At 44.6% G+C, this 16,596-nt stretch overlaps 1 protein-coding gene across 1 annotated transcript in view; it reads left to right on the forward strand.

The window, feature by feature from the left end:
• Positions 1-2,170, forward strand: part of ENPEP (glutamyl aminopeptidase) — a 36,358-nt gene extending 34,188 nt beyond the window's left edge. The window contains exons 18-20 of the mRNA XM_059818220.1: positions 730-870; positions 1,691-1,769; positions 2,021-2,170. Coding sequence (XP_059674203.1) covers positions 730-870; positions 1,691-1,769; positions 2,021-2,170 — 370 coding nt within the window. The remainder of the gene's footprint in view (positions 1-729; positions 871-1,690; positions 1,770-2,020) is intronic.
• The last annotated feature ends 14,426 nt before the right edge of the window (positions 2,171-16,596 follow it).

The raw sequence follows: 16,596 nt of genomic DNA on the forward strand, positions 1-16,596 counted from the left end.
CACAACAGCTTAAGGGTGTTCTTCTGCAGCTGCTGCTGTGAAGCCATGACCACATTACTCATATCCCTGCAAACGTGCGTGCCGAGGGATCCCTCCACTCTGTCAGCCAAAACCATGTGTGCTGTAACTGCAAGTATAACTGCAGCACTTGCAGGCATGCTATGCCCAAATGAATTTTAATTTTGTGTGGATGAGAGTTTCAGAACAAACAGCACCGATTTCAGGGTGAGCAAGCCACCTGCATGTGTACTCATGGTCCCTGTAAGATCTTCATAGCCTGAACTACTACTTGTTTGGCGCTTGGCTACCCAAACGGGCTGGACTACTGACTGATCCAATCTTGTTTTCACTATTTGATTAAAATATAGGAATAATAATGGGTTTTGGCTATTTTCAAGTAACTTAGAGACATAAACACTACTTACTTTCTAAAGAGATGCTTAACTGTTTAGATTTCTTCAATACAATTATCTCTTGACACAGTTATCAACAGATACTTATGTTTGAAATCAGTATACTTCACCTTTAAAATGCTGTAGACAAAAATAATATTCCTGCTTGGAAATGGGCTATAGACTGTGGTGGCAAATACTTCAGAAATATAGACATTAGCATTGCATTATTTCTCATCATCATCAGTTAAGTCTACACTGAAAGTGTTAGCTTATTATTTGCTTTCCATGGTCTTTCATGAAAGGCTCTCATTGATTCTTATGGCATCTCCCTTAGGTATCTGAAATATATTTACAACACCAGCCTCATCAAAAGCCAAGATGTGTTCACAGTCCTGAGATACATCTCCTACAACACCTATGGGAAAACAATGGCTTGGGACTGGATACGACTTAACTGGCAGTACTTAGTTGACAGGTATGCTAATGAACTCATCGGAAACTGCAGGTCTACATCCATCTGCATATCTTGTTATATGCCATACACTTCTGTTTTTTCACTATACAGCTATAATCACTGGCCTTGCATAATGAAAACTGAAAGCATATTCAACGCAATTATATCCATCTGCTGTGAAAAAGTACTTTGCTGCTAACTTGAAAACCATTTTTTCCCTAAATGGTTGCTACCAATAAATGGTGATTAAAAAGCATAGAAAGTTCTACCGAGGACATAGAAATCTGGTTATGGCATGGAAATTAGTCAGTCATGTCTCCGCTCTTTCTATTGATTTCATAACAAGAAGACAGTGTATAGAATTTTTTTTAATTCCTTCCAGTGGTGACAGCAAGCAGCAGACATACAGATGAGCAGTGGAAATAATAGCAAACCTTTTAGCCTTGCTCCTCCCTATCTGAGTGACTCTCTCCTTCCTTCTCCTTTCTAAGCACTTGGTGAGGGCACAGAAGCAAAGCACGCCTGCAAGCCTAGAGCTGTGAACTGGACAGCATTTGTATTGCTGAGCAGCAATACACCTCATTTCCAGCATGAGACAATAAGCCATTAATAAAAAAAAAAAATATCTCCCAGAAGAGATCAATCCATTAGTAAACATATTTGAGAACAGCACAGATATTGTATAGGAGTACTATTTTTCAAGTATTTCCAAAAATGCTGAAATCTGAGTGCACCTGTTCTATTGCAGCACAGTTAGAAGTTTAAGCTTCAGCTAATTACTTGTGCCTTTTCTTTTTTAACGGTTTTGCATAAAACATCATTTATTAAATTGATTTTCTAGATTCACTATCAATGACAGAACCCTTGGTCGAATAGTAACTATTACCCAAACCTTCAACACTGAGCTCCAGCTTTGGCAGGTATGGTGACAGCACTTCTCTTGGGTTTTAAGTCAATATATTTAACAGTCTACTGGCCAGGAAACTTGAATTCTTATCCTCTAAATGTGTAAAGCAGTATGAGTTACTGTAAAACTATCCCAGGGCTACTAGCCTGAGCTTAAATGTGTCTCCCAGCCAACACTGCCCTTGACCAGGTCCCTGTAAAAAGCCACTTGCCCGATAGCAGCGTTATTTGCTTCACGTCAATTCTTTTTCTCTCTCTTTTCCAGATGGAAAATTTCTTTGAGAAATATCCTAATGCTGGGGCAGGAGAATTGCCCAGGAGTCAGTCAATTGAGCAGGTGAAGAACAACATTGAATGGCTAAAAGTCAACAAGGAGGAAATACGAACGTGGCTAGAAGCACAGCCAGACCCTTAAAGTCTTACTTTGTTAAAAATACCAGGCACTCAGATCCTCAGAGATATTTAGCAATGTGGATTTCTCACCCAGGTACCTTTGAGGACCAAGGCCTAATATTTTTTCTACAAACAGTCAGGAGACCACTGCCAGAGCAATGTTTGTGTAGCTGCTGATCCCAGATCCTGCCAGCACTTGTGTGCAGGAATAGCTTTATATTTTGAGAGATGAATTTGCCTGAACAAACAGGAAAAATGCTTAAAGTTACTCAAGGCAGAAGTGATGACAGAACTGGGGTCCTCGCTGATCAAGCTGGTCTCACTCCTTCCACATACCACTGAAAAGCTACTTCGTGGTTTGCACGGAAGTGTATCTAGTACACTCAGGGATTCCTTTCCAAGTGCACCTCATAGGAGCTTTCTCCTGAAGGAAAGGGAATTAAGCAGTAATTTTAACATTGTCTGAAAATCATCCCCTATATTTAGAGCTATAAAAATTCAACGTTTGGGATTTAACTTTGTATTCTGATACTACAGAAAGGCCAGTTAAACTTCCCTCTCCATTGATTTTTGAAGTTTAACTACCAGTACACAAGGGATCAATATTATCAGCTTCTTTTTCAATGTTACTAGTTGGGATTCTGTACTGTAGGGGTTGTCTTGGTTATTTTTGTCTTATTTCTAAATCTTCGCAAAAGAAGAACTTGTGGCAGCGGTTCCTGCAAACAAGACATATGGTACTTACTGTCTTTTTTCTTAGGGAAAAATAAAATTAAAAAATCCACCTGGAAATCCCAGTCTCTTTCTAATAAAGTGGCAAAACTCTCTCGCATATAGAAAAGCAGCTGTTACATAGCCCAGCTATGCCATACATATAGTTTCAGTGACTTTTGAGAGGGAAAATTCTATTATATCCTCTGAGAAAATAAAAAAAAAAAAAAATTGCAAATTCAGGCAGAGGGGGCAGATGAGTCCTACTGCTGCAATTCAGTCTACTGCAGAAGTACAGGCAGCAAAGAAACGAGTCTCAGTCCCAAGTCCCTCTGCCGCTATGATGCTGGAGAAGGCAGCTGGGCTGCTCTGCCTGCCCCTCCCAAGCTGGGAGCTGGGGTGCCTTGGAGCTCCCATGTTTCCATGTGCTGTGTCCTGACACTGTACGGGCAGCAGACGTGAGCATCAGCCCCATCCTCCTTGCCTTCTCCATCGTCTCCTGAGTGGAAAGGCGCGGCAGAAGGGAACCAGCTAGAGCCGGTCCCTGTCCGGATGCCCTGGGAGCAGGACCACGGAGCATCTCATAGTAGGTAGCCCTGGGAGGGATTAGACACAGCTGTCAGGAAACTCTGCAGTGGGATGGGAGGACAGAAGCACGGAAAAGCTCTTCCCTTCATCCTGCAATGCCATTCAAAGGGAAAGCTAGAGATATTGGGGAGATGGCTCTAATGTACAAAACTTCGGGGCTACAGGCTCTGCCTGCCTCTGGGCCTCGGTACCGCACAGAGGGCTCCAGAGAAGCTTATATAGTCCCAGGTGGAAACACTTCACCCTGCTCCCCCAGGAGATGCAGGGCTGGTACTGTTTTGGGCCTCTCCCTAGCTATGCAAACAGCTGCAACAAGCCCAGACAAATCCTGTGACCAACTGAGTTGTCCTGTCAAAGGAAGATGTCAGTCCTGCAAACAAAACATGACAGGATTTTGACTAACAGTGGTTACAACTTGCTACAGATACCAGCTGCTCTTTAAGGTAAAGAGGTGGCAAAGGGCCAAGCAATTTTTTCCAGGTTTTCTTCTTGCTCAGATTCACATGCAGAGGACAGTGAAAGTGAAGCTGCTGCTCACACCCAAACTATCAGCAGCTCAGCACACGGGGAGTGGGCTGTCCTTGGGCAGCTGCCTGCTCAGCAGGACACATGCCAACTCGCCTTCACAATTTTACACTTTCGATGAGTGAATTGAAGGAGCAGAAGCCAAACAACAGCTCTCTTGGTTTCAAGGTCACGAACTGGTTTGGTAGCACCGCACTGTAATATTATCAGCGTGTTGCATCACTGTGACTATACAATAGTATGATCAGCTCAGAAAAATTTTCCGTGTGCTGCTGGTGCTGTATGTTTTAATTGAAAGTTTTGAACTCCAGCTGGCCATGACGTGCAACAATGCAAAACCGATATGAAGATGTTCAAGCACATAGCTCAGTTGTTTTCCCTTTTAGAGAAGATTTAATGAAATTTGGCAGAAAGAACTGATTCTTTAACTATTCATAGCCTTCTGCCACAATTTGCTGTAGAAAGAAAAGTATGAGTGCTATGGGAATGATACAAGATTAACTAGTTACTTTAAAAGATTTCTATCCTTCGTTACATGTAGCCCCTACTACCACTGAGAGGGATCAGGCTGGCCAATGTTGTCAGCTACAAGCAGTAGGCGTTCGTCAAGGAAAACATAACAAGTAATGAAGATTTTCTGTGGTGCTGGAAAGCTATAGGAAAAGCAGCCTTCATCCAAATCACACAGACATACCACTGTTCAAGACAAGGCACATATTGGTAGCATTGTGTATCGCTGTGGTAGAAAAAATTAAAAAGGTCGATCAGAGAAAGACAACAGAAAAATACCACTGAGGCAAAGAGAGCGCAGGAAGGCAAGGACAAGCCTGAACAACTACTGGGCTCGTGACCCTGAGTGAATGGAGGAGAGAAAGGGATTTAAATAGTGAACCAAGCAATTGCCGCCTGTCTTTTGATTCTTGCTCTGTTCAGGAAGATGGGACCACGTGCAGCTTTTGTGCCTGAGCCACACTGGATCAGAGAGATGTTTGGCTCATGCTTGAATATTTTTGATGTTACAGAAAGGTTAGCTGGATTTCTACACTAATCTTAAGTGGGTAGGTGAACATGGAAGTAAATCCAAAAGCCCCAGAAGAAGGCTGCTTTTATGGTAGGGTAAAAGTTCTGTCAATTTTAAATAATGTTCTCTAGATTATGCAGTGCTCTTGCTACCTTGAAATGGCTCATGGAGAATGTACTGTATGGCATGTGCCTCTTTCAGACTGTTTGTCCTAGACGGATAACAAATCTGGTACATGCTAAATCTTTCGGTCAGGAACTAGTGCATTTACAAATGGTCTGTGATAAGCTTAAGAATGCCAATTTGAAACTGAATCCAAAGAAATGTGAACTGTTTTAAAAAGAGATAATTTTCCCTCGGTCATTCGATCAGCGAGGAAGGAATTTCCACTGATAAAGCCAAGTGAGGTAGTGCAGAACAGGCTGGCCCCTTAGATCCACACAGCTTTTTGAGGCTCTGCTATTCCTATTGTACCACAGCAAAAGCTATTGCACGCAGTGAGGTGGAGAAACACTTTGAGTAATCAAAGTGCGATGTGGTGGAGTTAAAGAGGGGCCACTTGTGACTGTTGCAGTGTTGCCTTACACTAGCTCTGCAAATCCTTCTCATATCAGCCACAGCTGTGTGTCCTATAGAGCCTGAACCCGCGGGCCCCAGGAGGCAGTAAACCTGATAGGCGCATGAAAATGCTTTATCTTGATGGTTCAGGTAAAGAAACAACTGAAAACATTGTATTACTGCACAGAACAAAAAATGAATAGCACCAATGCAAATACCAAGGCGTCTACAACTCCCCCACTGAGCAAGTTTCTAAAACAGCAGTTAAGGTCGCTACAAAGTACGCAGACATTAAAAAAATACCATATGGGATGGTATGTATGTCTCACTGTTGAAATAGGACATGACTAGGAAGTATCCCTCCAGTCTTCCTGCAATGACCGGTGCCATTTCTTGGCTACCATCATTTTGGGTGATGCCATCTTCCAGCAGCTTTTGGGACTCAAGGTGAAAGGGGAAAAGCTAGTTTGTGATGGGCACAGGAGAGACTAGCTAAAGAGCATCAGAAGGATAGGACCTTATCCTGTTGCTAGCAGCAGCAGCACCACCCTGCCAGATTAAAACTTCATCTTATGTTCTCTGTACCCAATTATGAAACAAGTCATTAGTCAAACAAGGTTGTGTTTGCTTTCCCAAGTGTTTAGGCAGAAGCCAGCTGACCTGGAGGTATTCCAGCTTTACATCCACACCTATGGCTGCTGAATGTATGCCTGTATGTGGAAAACTGGTACAGAAAGATATAGCTAAATGAGACTAAGGAGATGTTCTCCAGCTCACAGGTACTACAGTGGTTCATACAGCTGCCCAGATATCTGAACTTTTCCAAGATGCACTTCAGAAAAAAACATAAATCTATTTATAAAAGCATCTGAAATGTATTTGGTTCAGATAAGTCTGAGAGTTTCTGGCTTCCCAGCGTATATTCTAAAGAGTTGTGAGGGGAGAACAAATCCTGGAAAACATGACCATGACATAGTATCTGAGAGACACCATTCTCAAGTAGCAGTCACTAGTTGTTTCAGTAATCCCTCACCCGCAGAAAACCTTTCCATATCAACCCTCTCTTCTTCACAAATTGATGTCCAGAGACGGCTATCAAGCTGACATCTGCTTGCCGGTGGTTTAGTGATGCTGAAACAATGTGTACGGATGGTCTCAAGAACCAGGCAGTCAGGGAAAGGAAGAGATCCAGGCATGAGAGAGGACTGGAGCCTAACTCTTCAAAAGGAAGGCTGGGGATACAGCGTCATTATGCTTAGTAAGGATCAAAAGTTAATTTGAAATATATGTTGCAGTTATATATGTGATATCCAGCATACAACCTTCACCCTAGCTTAAACTATCAGTGTTAGTTTTCCTTTGGAGGTGGATGAAAAGGCCAAATGACCTCTAAATATGCTTTCCAGCCCTTTTGAATTTTTTAAATCATTTGCAGTGAACAAGAGACTGGTCACTGATATGGTTTCTTCCAAGGAGTGCAAGGCCAAGCACAGATCACGAGGTTCTGCCATTCCAGAGTTCCCATTCTCTATCACCTGCTGTCAAACGCATTCACACACCACAGGTCAGCGAAGAAGCCTCTCCAACCAGGAACTGCATACCATGGAGCTACAAAGCTCATACCTGTCTGCAGCTTGGGGGTATTTTTTATGTCTTTTGCAAAGAGGGAGCCTGAAACCAAACGGCTGCAGGTTGCTCTCTGGAGGGTAGTCAACATAGCTATTAGCCAGAGCAAAAGTTGCACAACGTTACGGCAAAAAAGGTGTTAAGCCGTAGGTCAAGTTCTTATGAGCCAAAAGAGTTGCTGTGGCAGTCTAAGCAACAGATTTTCCAGGTGTCTGGTGGGCAGCCAAAAACTGATTTGATTCATTTATTTTAGCAAATAGTCACTTTCAGCAAACTGAAATTACGGCCCACCCAGGTTCGTTAAGCAACTTCAGCTGGAGAAAACACTTTGGACCTGAAGTTACAAAATCACTGATGAAAAGTCATCACCCCCCTCTTTTTCTTGGGCTGGAGCACTTGCAAAGCAAGCAAGCCGATCAAGGCTCAGTTCTGCCTCCTCCACAGAAATGCACATGAACTCTCCACATGGCAGTAAACTGGGCCTAGTCTTCCAAATTCTCCCATGGTACTTAAATAATAGCCAGGATCAAAAGCAAATTAGTAACTTTCTAGTTTGGTGCTTCACATGAGCACCTGAGAACACAGGATTGACTGACCCTTAGATTTTATTATTACTTTAAGTAAAGATGGAGGCTGCTAATAAGCTCAGATCTGCATTAATAGGCCCTAAGTAATTAGAAATGTAGAGGAGCACCATTCCATAGCACAGTGGTTTGAGCAATAGCTTGAAAGGGCAGACGTGTGGTTTAAAATTCTCTCCAGCAGAAACAATAATTCAACAAGTCTTCCACCTCCCGCACAAGGTCTCCAACCACTGCACGTAAGGGGCATTCCTCTCCTCCAGTGCTCTTGTAAATGCAGCCGTTCTTTTACTTTACCACCTCAAGGACTCCAAACCAAAAAGCTCAGTCCTGTGAAAGGGAACGTTTCTGTGTCAGGCGAGACAAGATTCCAGCTTTTCATTTCCTCAGCAGAAAACAAAGCTTCATTCAAGCTGCAGAGTCACTCCCCTCCTCCCTAGTTCAGGAGAAAAACAAATAAACAAAAATGCGCTCCCGAAATAACATGACTGTTGGCTTCACATATGGGCTGCTGAGCTCCCGGGCCAGACTGCAACAGAGGAAAGACAAGCTCCAGGCACAAAAGTGAACCAGCGCAAGCTAGGAGGTGAACCGGAGTAAACTACACCCTCAGGTATTGCCCTAGCCACAAAACAGAAGCACACAGTTGCGCAATTTGAGAAAGGCTGATGCAAGCAGGGACTGGTTTTAATGAACATTGAGTCAGTCACCGCCTATTACAAAAACAGAACAGCCAGCAGAGCCAACAACACGTAATTAGCATTGAAACAACACAACCGAGGGGAAGGTCAGATACGGCTAAGATCAGATTGCAGGAGGGGGAAATCAGGTACGCCACCAAACAGCGTGTCTTAGTTGGCACTAGAGTGACCCAGTCAGAAAAGTCAGGGCTAGGACGAAGGACGTTATTCATGCAAGCACCATGCTATGCTAACATGCCGATACGGCGCCTTCTGCTCTGCTCTGCACCACAGCCAGACCGCTCCCCACATCCCCTACTCATGTCTGCAGATGCACGGCTAGAAGAGAACAGAGTGGAGTGAAAAATGTTTGGCCGTCTTTGCATTTTGAAAGAACCGAGAACACCTCATTTGGCCAAAACAAACTGCTCATTCTGATCTAATGGATGGGTGGGTTTATGCAGGAAAAAGACATTTTTGGTGTACCTTCTGGGCTGTCCGAATGAACACGGAAACAATGTGCAAGACAAGGGAACAGAGATGCAGTTAAGTTGTCAATGCAGGTTGATGCGTGTGTCCTAGTGACACAAACAGCCTGTGTTTTGTTTATTTAAACACACCTGGTTTAGATGTTGACAGTTCTGCACAAAATATTTAAGAGTTCTTTGCAAAATATTGACGGTATTTTTATTATTTTAGCTAGGACTCCTTAAACAGGAGATGAGTGCAACTTGTCAAAGACAAATCAAATGGGGAAAATTAAGGACAGAAAACAGCAAGCATTAGAAAACACAGTTGTGTAGTATCATTAAGTTTTTACTATGGGAAATGTATCACTCCAAAAACATATGTTAAAGTAAAACATAAATTTCCTACTATAATTAGGAGGTATTGCTCAAATACTTTTTAAAATGCAACTCAAAAATTTTGATTTATTTTCTGTGTGCACTAGAAAAAAATTAATATTGGTGCTCTGGGAAATGCGGTTTGTCCATGTACTGCCTAATCTCACAGGGTTGTAATAGCTAGAATGATTTTATGGTTAAACGAATGGTTTAGCAATGGAAATAAAGAGGATAACCATGCAGATGCATCATGGTGATGAACTTTTTTTCCTCTAGTAAAAGAAAGAAAAAAAGGTCTCCTTTATGGGAGACGGAAGACGTACAGTGAAGTTTTTCCCTATTTTTATTTCTCCATAGTGTATTAAGAGCAGCCTCTAGTGACAGTTGGTAGCCATTACATTTAATAATACCGGCTTTAACACAGAGTGCGTGCTTACGGAAATACTTCCTTAACTATTTGTAATACATCTGGAAAAAACCCAACAAGTTGCCTTAGAGATCTTATGAAGAGCACCAGTCATTAAGCACACAGGTGCTTCTAAGTAACATGGCATAAGACTGCTTAACCTAGAATAAATGGCAATCATTAAGGCTAAAATTTGTAGGCATGGGAAAAAAAAACAAACCAAACCCAACCCACAAAATAAGCTTCTATGTCACTTTTGAAGATTACATTTAACCATTTGAGCCATCAGAAATTGCTGACAATGCAAGTTATGTTTCAAAAAGCAGTGGGCACTGCTACAAAGGACCAAGAAGCTAAATTCTCAGAAGCAAAGACAGTTGCGATGGGCTTGCGTACACGCCTGTACGCAGCAGGAGCACTGGACTCTGGCATGATGGCTAGTTTACCTCAAGCAGTTGTTTGCAGCTAAAAAAAAAAGCTTCCTAGCAAAAAGAGGCATGTGTAATTTTCAGCGATCATAAATGCCCATAAAGTCCCTTACACCATCCTGAGCCAGGTATTTGTTAGCTCTTTTCACCTATAGCAACGGAGGCATTAAAAAGATATTACCTCTCCTTGCAAACTTGACTTTCTTTAAGAACACACACACACACTTGTGCTTCAAGGGATTGTGGAAACAAGCGTCTGCCTGTGATCATGCCGGGTAACTCGCTGCGCTCAGCAAAACACTGACGGGCCATGGCAGGACCCACGCTGCAGTCGGGAACGAGCTCTCGCTGCTGGAGGTGTGGCAGGGAATGGCAGGGCCCATGCTGCAGAGTCGCTTCCCCCCAGAGGCAGTATCCCCCCAAGGCCTGCCAGTAGCCCGCAACAAAGCCCTCAACATTTCCAGGATGGGCTTGTGTTTGGGTTTTTTTAATCCATTGCTTTGGAAAGTCATATGTTCTTTTATTCCTCACTGAAAAGAAGTTAGGAAATGCTTGTTTAAGAAACCTTAGCACCTGCCTTCAAGTCGTTACTTCATTTACGGAACGAATCATCCACTGCTGCCCGTGGTGGCTGCTCTCCCACACGTACACGGGTCTGCTCGGACCTCCGGAGAACTGCCCCAGCCAGTCAAGATTTGCTTACAGAAAACAGACCCAGGCTCATGGTCACGACTTTGTAGCCTCAGCGATTCAGTGACACTTTCACGGCGTTAAAAAGGGAGGCTGGAGAGCAGGAGGCGAGGAAATGGTGGCCCAGGCTGGAGAGCAGCCAGCAGTCAGGCACCTGTCCCCTCAGCACCGGGAAGATGGCGGCTGGCACAGGCGGTGCAGCCCCTCTCCCTCAGGCAGGCAGGCCCGGGAGTAGAAGCTGCCGGAGGGACCGGCCTCCCTTGCACGGCTGACTTTCTACGGGCGATGGTGAACAAAGCCTTGTGCCCAGTGGCAGGGCAGCGTTTGCCTGAGAGAAACAAGGGTTTAGAGCACAAAGTCCCTGTATTTAGGCCTGTCTCCTCCCTCCCCTCACACCTACCTCACCCAATGGGGAGGCCTTGCTCTTACGCAGTCTGAGGGGGCTGAGGCCTCTTCCAGATACTCATCTCACGCCATTTTTCTCTTTTCAAGTAAAAAGCCTTTCCCTGAGAGCACGGGTGGAGGCTTGGCCCTGCCGCTGGGCTCCAGGCGACAGCTGAGTTGGGCCCCCACGGCATGGCGGCCTCCTGCAGCTGCACCCCCATGAGCGCCCAGGGCAGCTCTGGCTTCACCTCACGCCGGCCGTTGCGCGGCGAGGTCCCTTCACGCTCCCCAAAGACGTCGCTGCCTCAGCTCCCCTCGTGGGCTCTCCCCGGCAGGGTCACCCACAGCCCACTCTGCCTCCTCACCACGGTGGGGGATGGCGGCAGTGTTTGGGGACGAGGGAGGGGATGGCCTCTCCCGGCACAGGGATGGTCCCTGGCTGTCCTGAGGCCACCATCGTGAGGGAGACGTCTCTCAGGGTGCCTGGAGCCTGCCAAGCGTTTGTGTCTTCTCCACGTAGCAGGCAGGGCCGTGGGAGGGAGAAAGTAAGGCCCTGCTGCCATACTGTATGGTCAGCAGCGCCCCGTCCCTCTGCGTGAGGTTGGGCAACACTCCAACCTTCGGCAGGTCGAGTCCCCCACACCGCTGGCGCGCGAGGGAGGGCAGGGGCGGGTGGCCGGGGCCGCTCTCGTTACAGCCACTCATCGGATGCTAATCCAATCATCCCGCTAATGAAATCAGGCTGTGCCGCTAATGAAATCACCCTGTGGCGACCAGCGTCGCTTCGCAGCGCCGCTGCTCTCGGCGTCAGGTCAGCCGTGCCGGCGGGTAACCTTTGCCGAGAGCCCCCCAAACCCGCTGGCAGGGCAGGCAGCAGGTCCACGGCCGGCCGCTCCAGCAGCGTGGGCTCAAGCCCTCCGCCAGCAGCAGCCCCTGCCCTGCCCAGCAGACAGCAGGGATGACTGATAGGGAGACAACAATCACTGGTTTTCTGCCTCTCCGCCGGCACGGTGTTGCTCAGGGAGGCCGCCCGGGCCGGGCCTCCTCGAGCGATGGCCTCCCCGGGCCGCATGGCGCAGGTGCTTGGGGAGGGAGGTGGTGTCCGCAGCACTTGCAGCGACTGCGTAGCCAGCTTCAGGATAATGCCGCTAATGAGTAGCTCACAGAAATCAGCAGAGAAGCATCCCAGCACTCTGGTCTTTGCCTCTCCGGGAGTTATTCCCGAGTGTTCCCAGAGTAGGTCTATTAATCAAAAAGAGAAAGGGCACACATTTCCGTGTGAAATGCTTTACTTCTGGTACTACCATGCCGACATGGTAGAAGGTGCTGAAAAGAATCTTAATGCTGTTCCTTTTTAACGTCTTTTTGCTCAGGAGCCTTTGGAAGATGCCACAAAATATACCATATTAATATTTTTTTACTTTAAAAGCTGCTGGATGTAGGGGAGCATCCCAAAGCATCCAGCTCATTTTGGAGTGAGGTCTACCTTTAATTGGATTTATTTTTTTTTCAAACACCTTGGAGCTGAAAGACACGAAGGAGACAGTGATAACAGTATTGTTTGTATGAAACCTATTCATAGCAAAGGCTTTAGCATTCTGCGAGCTAGCGTGCTTCTCCAAAGGTCTGCTAGTTAACTGGCGCATTGTTTAAGGTAAGGTTTTAATGGTGTAGGAGGCATAAGCCTTTGTAAATAATATTATCTTAAATGCAGAAGGCCTTATCATGCACTCCTTGCTCAGGCAAGTCTCCTCTTGAGATCATCTGGAGTTTTGTCTGAGTAAGGAGCGCAGAATCAAATCCATAATGAGCCAACCGCTTGATCGAGTGGTACAGAAAACCACATTCAAGCAGTTTTCAGTCACATCTGCTAGACATCAGTACTGGTGCGATCTCACTAGAGGGAGCAATTTATTTTGAAATATTAGTCAATATTAGCTCAGCGCTTAGCTGGGCCACCAGTGGGTCAAAATTAAGACGACTTTTCTGAGGCAAATATGCATTTTAAGATAAAAAGACAAACAAAGGGAATAGAGAAATGAAAAGACAGAGCTAGTTAAAAATCCTAACTTCTGAAACAATGAGTTGTAAACAGAAAAAGGAATCTATGCGACATATGGAGATGATTTTTTATGTTGTTTTTCCTGCTGAAACATCTACAGTAGAGGATTTGTCCCTGTTTCCAGTAGAGATTCCTGTTTTCAGGGATTACAGATCATTTTGGTTGGCCCTTGATCTGAAGTTTTGCTTTTATTTTAAAAGATGGATAGAGATATTCTCTTTTTTATCATAGGCTGTAAAAGGAAATAAATTCCCAGATGCATCGAGATTCTTAGAAGTATTGCTAGCACTCAGGCTCTGTCAACATTTCCATCTTAAATCATTATTTAATGTTGAGTCATAAACACCTTTCTGTAAACATTTATTTAGTGCCTGACAAGGTCTCCCCTCTGAAGGGGGGGGGGTGCTCAAAAAAACCAGGGTTTTAAAATATTTTTAATGATATCCTTAAAGGCTGTGTTCTAAATCTGTCATGATTCAATACTGTCCTTATTCAAAGTCTATATCGGGGTAAGTTTGTTCTGGACTTGTACAGTGCCTGGCACAGTAAGGTTCTCAGAGACCCGAGGCACTGCAGTGAAAGCAAATAATACAGATTTAATACTGACTGTGTTTATGCAGTCTGACCCTGAGTACCGCTTAGCTCCTGGGTCCTGCTGTCTGCCTCAGCTACGTCTCGACTCCGTGTTGGGAGGAAACGTGGGAATGCAATCGCTCTGCTTTGCCCCCTGCCTGGTCTGGGGTGGGGGGAAAGGGGGTCTGCGAGCTAGGAGGGAAGCGGAACAACCTCCACGAGGTACAGTAACGTGGAGCACCCCTGTCCCATGGGCGAGACACAGCCACCAGGAATTAATCCCTTCTCACAAAGCCAAAATGATCAGCTTTGTGCATCTATGTGAGAGCAGAAGCTAGCTCTTTGTTTCATGTGCTCAGCAAAGAGTCGCTGGATGCAAAACGACCGAGTCTGTTTGCTCTGGTGGGTTTTGGATACAGCCTTTAAAAGCCCTAAACCTGCCATCTGGTCCGCTAAAGAGGAGCCTTCTCTCTATGGAGCACCAACTGTGTGATATAATTTGCAGGACGGGAGCTGAAAAGGTCTACGTGTTAGTAAGCAAGATAACATCACTACCCCCCACGATATGTATTAGACCGAAGTTATCGTTATTAGCAGAAATTATTAGCATCACAGTTACATTTGGTGATGATGTTGGCTCTATGCTTTATACAAACAAAAATCAGGTTTTACTTTCCAGATCTGAGGTACAGCGAGGACAGCTTACGCCCATATCCCGGCTGCATTTCAGGAGGCTGGATGGAGGTATGTGCTCCGCCCTACCCCGGGCTCTGACCGCATGCTGCTACAGAGAGAGCAATGTTATGCTTAAGGAAGCCGTGCTTGCGGTACAGCAGGATCCGCCTGGATCTAAGTGCCATTGATCACAGGGTAAGAACCTGAAACAGAGCCTGAGGCAGGGAAGAGGAAAAGAAGGGCCGTGCAATCTTGATCTCCATCGTGGCCTGGAAGAACAGCCTCTCTTCTACTGCCGCTGACATTTTACTGTCAAGAAAATCAAATCTCAGTTTTCACTGGAAGATTTTAAAAGAATGGCAAGCGCAAGCAAGTGCAGATTTAAGGATACCCTCAAATGCGAATGAATAGTGGGAGAAAACAACTTTTTGTAGTTTTAATCTCTATTAATCCACCAGGTTTTTTATTTTTGGTTCCAGACTGAGATTTTCTAGTGGTATTTTACACCAAAAAGCATCAGGTCCTGGTTTATTCTACTTGCCTTACTCTACAGGTGAATGAAGATTTAGTAAATGTGGCGTCAGGCAAGGAGGAAGCGAAATCTGACAGACCGACAGAATGTGACTAATAACCGGTTCATACAGAAAGTAGTCTTTTTGTTAACAACACCGACGTAACTCCTTTGCTGAGCGAGCAGGGAAAAATCTGTTTGGTTCTTTCAGCAAAATACTGAAGCACAAGCCTAACTTTAACTATGTGAATAATGTCACTGACTAGTTCATATACTTATGCCCAGTGTTAGAAATTTTAAAATATTTGCATCTTCATGTAATTGCTGAGGGATCTCCCTCTGCTTTGAGAAAATATCTAGAAACAAAATTCTGAATACTAAAGGAGATTTAAAAAAATTTAACGAACATGGGTACAAATTGCCTTCATGTGCCTCCCCTCCAGCTCACAATCATTTCTGGTGACACCGGCCACTGTGTGTATATGCATATTTCTGTTCTCTTAGAATTATTGCAGCACCTATCTTTACCGCATTAGGTCAAATAGTACTGATGTCACCGAACGGTAGGTAGTACATAGGAGACCACGTCGTATCTAAAAATTACTTTAGCAGCTTAGCTCAACTGAGGCGGTAGCAACAGCCTGGATTCTGAATTGCTTGATTTCTATTAGTGAAAATACTGAGTGGCCTAAAAACCAGTCTCAACAAGTTATGTATGTAAAGTGCATGCAATCCTTTATATTCAATAAATCCATAATATTTAGTTGTCCATCCCATAAGAAACTTCTTTATGGACCAAGACTCCTTTCGACTAGCAGCAATGTTAACAGGACAAAGTCAGCCCATAGCATAATAAATTTATTATTTTGTTTCCCATTAAAATGTGTTGCCAGTTTAATGGAGATTGAGATTCTTAACATGACAGACATTTTAGGAAAACTTCAGAGGGCTCTGTATTTCTGTTATTTTAAAATGCTTGGTATTACATGCAAAACCAGAACTGTTATGTGTAAAAAAAAAATATACAGCTGCTGTATTTTTTACAATCCTAAACCTAAACACAAATTCCTTCCTTCCCCACATATGGTTGGAGGAAGGGGGGTTAAGCTTTCGCATTCACCGAACTACGCCTAATTCACACGACCAGAGCGCTGTACAAAACCCACAAAGGCATCCAGTAATCAATTCTTTGGAGGAAAGTGGGTTCGTCTATTTTTGCTACAAGAAAAAGTTGCGCTTTGCAAAAAGCCCTTTGCCATTTGCCATGTGAATTAGCAGTGCGCTGCTGTTAATCTAAGTGGATTAAAAAAGGGTAAAGACTCCTGGTCCGTGAAAGCCCCCTCTATAGCTAGATTTTGTACAAGTGTAACTGTGTCAGTTATGTGGGAGACCTTGGAGGGAAGCACAAGGGGGGTCTTTTAACTGCATCTACAGCTCCTGGTATCAATTCACTTACAGTGGCAGGAAGGTGCTTGCAATTCATTCCTTTTCCTGGCGAGGAATAATAATACCGGTATGGGGTCTTTATATTGGTATAATGGCAGTCACGACCTGGGAGAGAGGGGAAAGGTTGTGCCTGTGCTC

Source organism: Gavia stellata, chromosome 5, assembly GCF_030936135.1.
Source record: "Gavia stellata isolate bGavSte3 chromosome 5, bGavSte3.hap2, whole genome shotgun sequence".
NCBI lineage: Eukaryota > Metazoa > Chordata > Aves > Gaviiformes > Gaviidae > Gavia > Gavia stellata.